The sequence below is a fragment of the Impatiens glandulifera genome, chromosome 1 (assembly GCF_907164915.1).
Source record: "Impatiens glandulifera chromosome 1, dImpGla2.1, whole genome shotgun sequence".
Classification (NCBI taxonomy): Eukaryota; Viridiplantae; Streptophyta; class Magnoliopsida; order Ericales; family Balsaminaceae; genus Impatiens; species Impatiens glandulifera.
The window spans coordinates 151,707,250-151,717,952 of NC_061862.1; the positions used below are offsets into that span (position 1 = coordinate 151,707,250).

At 35.3% G+C, this 10,703-nt stretch overlaps 2 protein-coding genes across 2 annotated transcripts; both read right to left on the reverse strand.

The window, feature by feature from the left end:
* Positions 1-342: 342 nt before the first annotated feature.
* LOC124911190 (zinc finger MYM-type protein 5-like) lies at positions 343-816 on the reverse strand. The gene has a single exon (XM_047451644.1). The coding sequence runs from the start codon at positions 814-816 to the stop codon at positions 343-345; it is 474 nt and encodes a 157-aa protein (XP_047307600.1).
* A 1,489-nt stretch (positions 817-2,305) lies between these two features.
* On the reverse strand, positions 2,306-3,637 carry LOC124911200 (epidermis-specific secreted glycoprotein EP1-like). The gene has a single exon (XM_047451654.1). It carries the CDS (start codon positions 3,635-3,637, stop codon positions 2,306-2,308), a length of 1,332 nt encoding a protein of 443 aa, XP_047307610.1.
* Positions 3,638-10,703: the final 7,066 nt, after the last annotated feature.

A 10,703-nucleotide genomic window follows, 5' to 3' on the forward strand; every position in this document is an offset into this window, starting at 1 on the left:
CGAAAATTACATTTTTCGCAGATGAAATTTTTTTTATTATTTTTCGTAAGCGTCTCGGCGGCGTTTGCTTGGACCAGTGTCGGACCTGAGATTTCGAGATCTGAGGCGAACACAAAACTTGGTGCTCTCAAAGCTTAATATTCATACATATATTTTTTATCGATTTAAATATAATAATATTTATAACATGAATTATAGAAATAAAATATCATCAAAACAATATGTCATAAGTAAATACTAAAAAAACAAAGAAGATCCAAACAAAATATAAAATTCATGTTCTGAACTAGTACAGTCACTTGAATATTACTCGTCTCACATTTTTTGAAGCGAAAGTATTGATCAAGTTTGCACATTTTCATCAATTGTCTTTTTCTTTTGAAGTCTTCTTTCTAATTCAATCCAACTAGTCATACAATCAACATGATCTTTACTAGTTTCATGAAGATTGAGGCATCGACTGATATTCTTCCAATCTTTGTATCCTTCGTCAGCCATATAACCAAGTTTCGCCATGGTTCTCTGAGTTTTGAATAACTTGCAACAAAAACAGTAGATCTTGTCCATAGAAATAGAGTACACTAACCATATTTTGTCACTTTTCTCACTATTTGTCAATTGTCTCTTATAATGTGATGGATTGAAATGTCTTCCAGTGTTATTAAGAGAAAACAAAATATCATCATATCTTTTAGGACCTCTTTCAACCAAAAAGTCCCTAATATTTTGCATTTTGTCCCAATTTCCCGGATCATCAACATTTAAAGTAAACAAAATCTTTTGATTTATATCTCCATCACTTTCACTTTTAGGCATACTTACATCGTTCTCATTTTCAGACTGTTTTGGGTCTTCATTGCGAAGTTCATTCAATTCACCATGTTTCCGATCATTCAATTTATCATCGATTTCATTCTGGTTCACTTGCTCTACTATTTGATCGCTTGTGAAATACTTATTAAGGCTTCCTACTTGGTTTTGAATTAAAGCATCTTCCTTATGTTTTTTCTTTCTTTTTTCTGCCCCAGACAATTGTTTTCTTATAAGAGGCATGCTTGATAAAACTCTAAATGCTAATCTGCATTAAAAATTTATAGATTAACCATCATTCTATGAATCTATGATTAACCACAATGTTGCACTTCCGCTATGCAATAATGCAATATACAGATTGTGAATCCATCATTTCACCAGACAAGTCCTCAACAACCAAAAATCATCAAATAAACCGAACCAAAATCTCACCGAAATCGGAGGAAGAACTCTAGTGGGCAGCGGCGTAGTGCCGAGAAACAAGGCTGGAACGAGCGAAAAAAGGCCAAGAGCTCGTGGAAGGAGACGACCGAGTTTTCTGCTCCGATTTCGGCAAGCTGGAGGATCGACGACGGACTTGGGGTTTGGGGGAAGTGTTTCCTTTTCTTTTTCCAGAATGCTTGTTCTTATTTTTTTTTTCTTTTTCCTTCATTTTGTTGATAAATGGGAATCGTGCGATTCTTTTCTCCAAGTAATATAGTGTTTTTTATTTTTATTTTTTTGGATACAAATTAAGTTAGGGCTTATAATTGATATATAGATTATTAATTATTATTTATGGGCTTTTTAAAAATAAGTCCATGAACATATCATTATAATTTTTTTTTGAAGATTTTAGTGCCCATAAAAAAATTTAGGCCTGAGGCAATTGCCTCACTTATTACACAGCAGGTCCGAGCCTGGCTTGGACGGCTCGTTGCGCTGAGGGAGGGAAGGTGGTTCGTCTGTTCGTAGCCGTAGAATGAAGAGAAGAGAAGAGAATGAATAAGAGAAAGAATAATTATTTTTGTCAGGGTCTTTTGCTAGGGATAAAAGGTTACTTTTGTAAACTTTACTCAACTCTATTGTTTTTGTTTTTTTGAAAATAAGACTATTTTGGAGGTCATTTCGTAAAATTTGTGAATGACTCCATTATTCCATTACCTTCTAAATGGGCTCCAATAAGTCTAACTATTAGGTAACATAGCCTAAGCTTCACTAATCAATATTAAATTAATTTAATGTTCCCTTCTAAATCCATGATGATTACACTATAATTAATTACTTAAAGTGATACTTTTTCTCCTAATTAATTAATTTTACTCATGACTAGTGTGCTTTGATTTTCCATAAAATTTGAACTATGAAACATTTGCCTTCTCACTAATATTATTAAAACTTTATTCAATTCAACCCAACAACACATTATTTAGTATGTGTCAGAGATAGTTTATACTTAAAAACGAAGACAATACTTAAAATAGAAACATAAATAATAAGATCGAAATCAACTTCATTCGGCTTGCTTGATGTAGGCAACATGAGCTGAATTGGAGACTTGAACCAAGGTGCCCAAGTTGGGAGCCAACAAACATTTGGATGAATCTTCTCGGTAGAAAAATCCCAAACACTTGCAGTCTCGACTACACTTGTCTCTACAATCGGCTAACTTAACTGGCCCAGCTCCATCCTTGTACGCACTCGTGAAATGCTCCACGCCCACCACCTTGTAGTACCCAACCTTGGCACCTCCTTTGCACGACGGTGCCGTGGGAGGGCTGCAAGCCTTGTTCCAGCCCAACAGGCCTGACGGGCTTGGGCAAGCCACGCATTGGCTTTCTTCACACACACCAAGAGCCCCACATCGTCTTGGCAACTGACACTCGCTTGTAGATATGCCCCACCTCTCTTCCTTATCGAATAGTTGAAACGTGACCTCCCATGCCCCCCAGGATACGTTGGGATCGTACGTGTATATCCTCAGATTGCCATCTATGTCAACTCTCAGCATCGAGTAAGTTGTGTTGTACTTAGGCCTTGATAGTATCAGGGTCCCTGAGCTCTGGAAAATGTCCATGCTCACTCCGAACCGAAGCTCGTGAGCGTTGGACTCTCCCCACTCGGGTTCAGACTGGAAATCCAGGATGGCTAGTGAGCCCTTTGTGGCGGGCCCAAACACGTCGAACTTGTAATAGGTTAATGGTTTATTTTTTGCATTTGTAGTTTGATAGACCATGGTTATGAATCTCCCTTCCGTACCAAAGCTATAAGGTCCATCAGAAGGGTCATTGGCTGACAATCGGCTTACTAGCTTACTTGGGCCGGTAGTGGGTCGTATGGACTGGCCCACTAAAAGTGTATCTGTTGGGTGATCAAAACTTTGCCATACAAATTCTCCTTTTGCATTAAACAGAACCAAATTCCCATTCGGAAGTAAATCAAGCCCAACAACACCTTTGTTAGCCGTATCGGTATGCCATGCCAGCGTGCCATCCACGTCAGCAAGAACGAGATTCCCGTCACTTGAAAGCGTAAGGGACGCATTCTGGCGTACGGGCTTAGCCCGATTAGCGTCCCAAACCCATCTCATGAGGGACTCGGAATGGCGATTGCCCATTCGTAGGCCCAATATGAAGGCATCGGGGGTTGTATTGTAGAAACAAAGAAGGAAAGGAAATTTTCCAATATTAAGGGTACGATAATCGGCCGAGTACTCGACAATGTATTCGCCGAATGAGCCTTCGTTTATGTATTTGAAGGTGGCATTGGGCGGTACTATGGCTTGAGCCGCCACAAAGAGTGCGACTATGAACAAGGGAAGTATTGAATTAGGAACAAACATCATATGGCGCTTAATTTGGTTTATAAGTTATAGACGAACTCACTTGTAACTCTTCCTCCAATGAAATGAAAGATTACTAGATTTTGCTGCCATTTATAAGCAAGTGTATGTAATGTGGGGATATAAAACCAATAGCTTTTAATTTTATTGAACATATAAAACTACGGACTTTTTATTGAATAATGTGACATTATGGTTTCTCTTATCTCTATTTATTTATTTAAGTAATTAATATTTTGTCTGGCGCCGCCTGCTTTTTGTTTTCTGGATAATATATTTTGGAGGGAAATTAATAGTTTATTAAACAAAAAAGCGCGACATTCCAAGTGACAATGGATAATTTTAATCCAACAATATTGAGGTGAGGGGTGGGTTTAATTATTATTTTCAGATCTATTTTATTTTTTATTTAAAAGAAAAAAAGGGTTAAAAATTATATTTATAAAATATTATTGAATTGCAACACGTTTCAAATTCCAAGGTAGTAGATTGATCGGGAATCGGGATCATACATGTGGCATATTTATTTAATCAACCAATGAGCAACAATAGTATTTTTGGCACGATAAATAAAAATTGAAGTTGACAATTTCTTCATATAACAAGAGATAAATTAAGGTGAAAGTTATTACAGCGATTACTCACCGAAAATATATAAGAATAAAAAAAAACACTAGCTAGATTGACAGTTTAAAATGACTGCAAACTGGCTGAGTTTACTATTATTCTAAATGATTTTGGTTGATTGTATTGTTTTAATTTTAAAAAATGACAACCCTATCAAATTTAGAGATGCAGACTCTCTTGGTTAAGAGTGTTTTAAGGTTTTAATAATATGTTTGATTTGTATTGTTATATGCAAAAACTACTTATCAACCATTTAATTAAACAATTAGAAGATTTCTATTATTCAATTTATTTGTATGGATCAGCTTGATCATTAAGCTCGTAAGGGAACAATTTCAGATGTAATAAAATTGTTGTAAAATATTTATTTTTTCCAAACAATGTTAATATAAAAAAAAATCACCCGCATAGTTTTTTATTTGGAGAAAAACCATCAAACTACCCAACTTTACAGCTTATATAAACTAACAACCATTTTAGTCAAATACCAAAAGATGGAAATGCCCTAAGTCCTAGTTTGGGGTAAGGTAGTTATTTGAATTATTGATATATATATATATAGGACGAACCGAGCTTATGGTGAGGTGGGCTTAAGCCCACCCCTAATTCATCCATAATTTATATATATATATATATATATAATTGTCTTAGAGAAATCATATATAGTCAATCTTATCCCTCTTAACATTATACTTTTACCATTATACGAGGTTCGATGTGGGAAGCCAACTGAAATCGAAGAGTTCATTTTCCTTTTTTCTTTTGAAAGATTTCTGCACATATTAATTTTGTATTATTTGTGTAGTTTTTTTCATAAATGTAATATTTTTGTCGATTGTATTTAAACGACTATTCATTTTATAATATCATTCACATTGATGAATCATTTAAAAAATAATATTTTTTTTTAAGTTTATGTTTTATTTAACTTTTATTTAAACTTAAATCACTTATTTATAAATTATTTTATTAAATATAATTTTAATTATAAATATAAAATAACATTTTAATTCATAAAAAAATAAAAAATTTCAAACAAACTCTAAATAAAAACATAATTTTGTTTTAGTAATTAACAATAAATTAAATAATTTGGTGTGCCATAAAAATGAAAAATTATTTCTTTTAGACATAATAAAAAAAAAGTCAAAGTCAAATGGATGTTTTGCCAGGTAGGTCCGTTAAGAATTTGGATCATTTGCTACCTGCTACAAATTTATTTTGTGCACGCCTTGCATTATTATTAAAAACAAATAAATAAAACAATTACTTTTTACTAGAGGATCTAATATGGTCGGTTAAACACGGTAAATTTTCTCAACAACGTATGAAATTATTGAGACTTGGCATTACATCTAAATACTTGTTCTTTATTTAATCAATTAAAATATTAAATAATAATTAGAACGGTTTAATAGATTTACAGCATAATCAACTAGTTTTTAGACATTAAACTCCAAATTTTACCGTTTCTCTAAACTATTAGTTATGTTTCTTTGTTGACTTATATAGCTGTTTATGAACTGTTATTAGGAACTCTTAGACTCTATATAAGTGTTCAAAATGTTTTCATTCTTCATGTAAAATTCCAATTTAATAAAACTTTGATTTTTACATTTTTAGTTAATTCATGTTCATAGTTGGATTTTCTTTAAATAAGTGATTCATTACGATTGTAATTCTATAAAACTCAATCATAGTAATTCTAGTTTATCAAAAATACAAACTAATAATAATAATAATTCGTGTTCTTGAGCTTATTGTTCAAGAACAAATGTTCAAAAACACTCCCACCATATTGTATAACATGTCTGAATCTTAATTCTGGATCTTAATTGTGCATTGAAATGGACTCTTTATTAGAATTTAAATATATTTCATTTCATGTTCTTGATTATCGGATTTTTTTTTTCTTGATAAATTGTTGTTATGTTTGTGTACTAGATGATTGGAATGCGGTGTTTTAATGTTAATCTACATTGCTATGTGTTTGGATCACAATTTGGTTAGAAAAATCATGTTTTTGGTTTCCATGGTTTTGGAAAGGTTGGTTGTCGGGTTTTTTCTTTGTGTGTCTCAGGTTTTGAACACTAGAAATGTGGTATGAATTCAGGCCACTATCCAGAGTCCATGGATCGACTGTGTGCGAGCCCATATCGAGCACTACACCCGGGCGCACCTACTTCTTTGTTCAACCTTGCTCCAACTGCACATGCCTGCCGAGCCCGAGCCTGCCCCACCCGACCGAACCCTGACCAAGCCGCTACTTGGACCGCGTCCTAACCCTATATTATTTTCAACCAAAATAAAATACATTTTTCTAATTAAGGCCTATTTGGCTAAATTTTTATATTTCACTCAATTTATTTTATTTATAACTTAGCTATTTTAAATCATAAAAATCTAAAATATATGTTCACGAGAACCAAGTAAATTAATGGACAAGTTTCAGAGAAGATGTAAATCTCGAAAATATCCCAACATTCATTCTTTGGGATTATTTTTATTATTAACTATTTTTGTTTTAATTTAGTCTTACTTTTAAAGTTCAAAAAATTTGGGGACGTTTTATTTTTGTTCAAGAAACTATTTTGTCACAAGAAAAATGTTATTTATTTTGAATTATTTTTTAATTTTCTTTTCATTTTGAAATTTGACTTTTTTTTTATTCAATAAATTGTGGGTATGACATATGTTAGTTCTTTAGAATTGTTAGTTTGAAATAAAATGATAAATAAAGTGAAAAATATTTTTAAATAATAGTCCAAAATCATGTAGTAGAGATAGATCATTTTAAACGGAACATATTTTCGATGCTCTTTCTCACCTTTAATCAATTATCGAACCTCTTCTAAAAGAATTTCTTTTAAATTTTTTTTTTATAGATTCAACTTTAATTTTTTAATTTTGCGAAAAAATTAGATAAGTAATTTATAAAGTCAAAATTTTTATAAAAAAACCAATTGATATTTTTAATTATTTCAAAATTTTGAAGAATTATTTTAATTGTTTTTTATTGATATTTTTTTCTTTTGAAAATTAGTTTGACGATTTTTTAACATGTACACCAATAAATAACTAATTTTATTAAAATAATTTATTTTAATTATTTCTTATCAATATATTTTTCGAAAAACGGTAGAACAATTTTTGAATCGTATACACCAATAAATAACTATTTTTTTTTTAAATATGTAATATTAAAATGATACAAAATTTATCAATCTCAAACTCTTACAAAATAATTATATTTACATTAGTTGTTTTTGTCCATTCGTCCATAAATTTTACATCGGGGAAATTTGACGAAATGACCTCAAAGATGAGTTATTTGATCTGGTGGTAAATTATAATTTTTATTGCGTTCGTGATCTTTTTAATTTTTTTGACGAAATTGCCCTTGTAGCGAAACGGTAAGGAACTTAGCGTTTCGCTAAGTGGTAATGTGTGAAATGTCAAGATTACCCTCACTATTTAATATATCTCAGCCTTTTTTTTTCATTTATTTTTTTCTCCTTCTCTCTCTTCCCGCTCTTCTCCTCCTTCTCTCTAAACTGGGCGACGACGATCGGCGGTGACGGTAAAATCCACGACGATGAGCTCCACGACGAGCACAAGCACGGTTCCACTTGGTACGTTTATCCTATGATACTTCAAGTTTATTATTGATGTTTGGTTTATACATCTTCGAATCTGTTGTTTAGAGTTTACTTTCCGTTTCGCTAAGTGCTTAGCATTTCGAAATGGATATATTGAACCCTATTTTTTATTATTATTATTGTTATTATTATTATTATGCATTTTTAAGCTATCTATAGATTTTCCCATCTCTTTTGAAGATTATAAATAATACAAAGGATATGTTAAGCATTTTCAACCATTTAGATAATCTTGGACAAAGTTTGCCTGTTTAAAGTACATAGATATATTTTTTGATGGTGTATATTGGAGATCATTATGTATTTAGATAATCAAGAAACGAAAATAAGAGCAGTAGTAGATAGATAGATGATAGATAATCTTTGACAAAGTCTGTCTGATCCTTTGCTCCCTGTGTATGTACAATTTCATCAATCCCTTTACATTTTATTTGCTGTTAACTTGTTTGATTTATAGAAAGAGTTAAGATCAGTAGTAGATAGATAGATGATAGATGATTAACATTGTTGAGAATGAACTGAACTGAACTGCATGCAACACTAAAGGTCCAACAGTGGTAGGATGGAATAGGTGGTTTCAAGGAGCTCATAACTCACGAGGAGGACGCAAGCGCTGGATTTGAGGTAATCTTCTTCTACTTCTTCCCCAATCCCCGTCAAGACATGGAGAAGAAACATATACATCATCCAGACAGGGGAGATTGAAGGAAGATAATTTGTTGTAATTTTTGAATATAGCTAGAGAGAAAAAAGAAAGAGAGGTGGGATGTTGATGAAGTTGGTATTTTTTTGCTTTGTAATTTTGGTTATTGTTGTTGTAATTTTGTCATTGTTATAATTTCCATTGCTTACTAATGAATTTGATCACAATTCTCTTTTCTTACTTCTTTTGTTTGTTTGTATATGTTCAAGTTTGGCTGCAATAATAGATGATGTTCTCTGCAAATAAATCAGATAATATTGTCATTACAGATAATGACGAGTTTCTTAACGAAGGGTCTGTCTAATGCGGAAAAACACACTAAAATTCACAACTTTGGCTAACCCTTGTCCGGCACAGATCCTCCTCGCAAGAACCTGCTCAGCCAACTCCCTACTTAAGATTTTCTCCCAAGTAAATAAACTTCCCAGCAAAGATATATTTCTCCAAGAACGAACATAATATAAAGAAGATAGAAAACAACAATAAAGAGGCAACACAATTACGGCCGAAGCCAACCCTGTATCTTATTATTGATTCACACACAACCAATGAAAATTACAAGGAACCCACGGGTAGGCACAATCCCTAGGCTCAAGAGTCTCTCTCTAGTTCTTGAATAACTTGATTGATCTCTTGATTGAATGCCTTAGGGTCGCCTCCTCTAGAGATATAAATAGGAGTAGAAAACGTGTACAACCAACTTTGCCTAAGTCTACGCTGAATAATTCATCTAAGACTTAGTCTTCCGAAAATATAGGGACTTTGACCGGGCCTTCCCGAAATACTCGGTCTCGGCCAAGACTTCTTCCATCTTTGACTTAACGCTGCGCCTTTCTTCGGTCGCCCAGTGGATCGGGACATTATCGGTCCAAAACTGGCCCAAGGCCCAATCCCTGGTCGAGGCCTGACCCATGCACAATGATCTGGCCCATGCTGAAACGCTTCGGTCCTCGGTCTTCTCTTTCCCCTCGGTCGGATGCGTCGACCAGGCTACCTTCTCTCGGTCCCTGCTTCAGCCAGGCTACCTTCTCTCGGTCGCCTGCTCCTTCCTGCACACTTTTCCGCACCTATGCCAAGGCCCCCACACGCGTGCCTTGGTATCTCCGGTCTGGTGTCCGAGCTCCGCACTTGGCTCTTTTTTGGGCACCTCCTCTCAGTCCTGGCCTGCACTCAAGTTAGCCAGGCCGAGAGTCAGCAACTAGGGTTGTGACAAACCAGCCCCACCCACCGGACTCAACGTCCGCGTTGAGGGGTTCTCCACCAGACCCTTACTCGTCAAGTACGCCTGCACCTTATCCGCAAACTGCCACAGGTTAGTATTACGTACCCATGTAGCATCCTCCCGGCTCTCTCCGTGCCATTGGACTAAGAAGTCCGTGCGCCTATTCTTGACACTATGACCGGCTGTCCTATGATCCAGAATCTGGGCCACTTTCTTTTCGGTCTCAAACTGCACCACGGGTGGGGCTCGCCTAGCCTGCACCTTGGTACCATCGGCCATGTCCTCGTGAAACTTCTTCAAATAGCTTACGTGGAATGTAGGGTGGATCTTCAACCGGTCTAGAAGAGACAACCGATAAGCCACCCGACCGACCCTTTTCAACACCTCAAAAGGCCCGTCATACTTAGGAATTAGTGCTCGCTGCCGACTCTTAGCACTAATCCGCTTCCAAATCTGTGGAGTCAGCTTCAACAAGACCTGTTCTCCGACCTGGAATTCCACTTCTCTTCTACCCGCATCAGCATACTTCTTCATACGCTTCTGAGCCTTCTCCATGCTCTCCCGAGCCAAGTCTAACATCTCTTGCTTAAGCTTGGCGAAGCGGTATGAAGCTGGACAATCACCCCCACCGTTCCTTGAAGCTACTGTGTGCGGGGTATTGGGCTGGACCCCCAATACTATCTCAAACGGACTCTGGCCCATTGATGAAGACCGATGCAAGTTGTAACTGAACTGTGCAACGTCTAGCAAGCCGAGCCAATTCTCTTGGCTGCTTGTCACATAATGCCGAAGTACTCCTCGAGCACTTGGTTGATTCTCTTCGTCTGGCCATCGGTCTGCGGGTGATTGGCCGTAGAG

Coding starts and splice junctions, on each gene's coding strand:
- LOC124911200 (XM_047451654.1), bottom strand. CDS start 3,637: ATGATGTTTGTTCCTAATTCAATACTTCCCTTGTTCATAGTCGCACTC.
- LOC124911190 (XM_047451644.1), bottom strand. CDS start 816: ATGCCTAAAAGTGAAAGTGATGGAGATATAAATCAAAAGATTTTGTTT.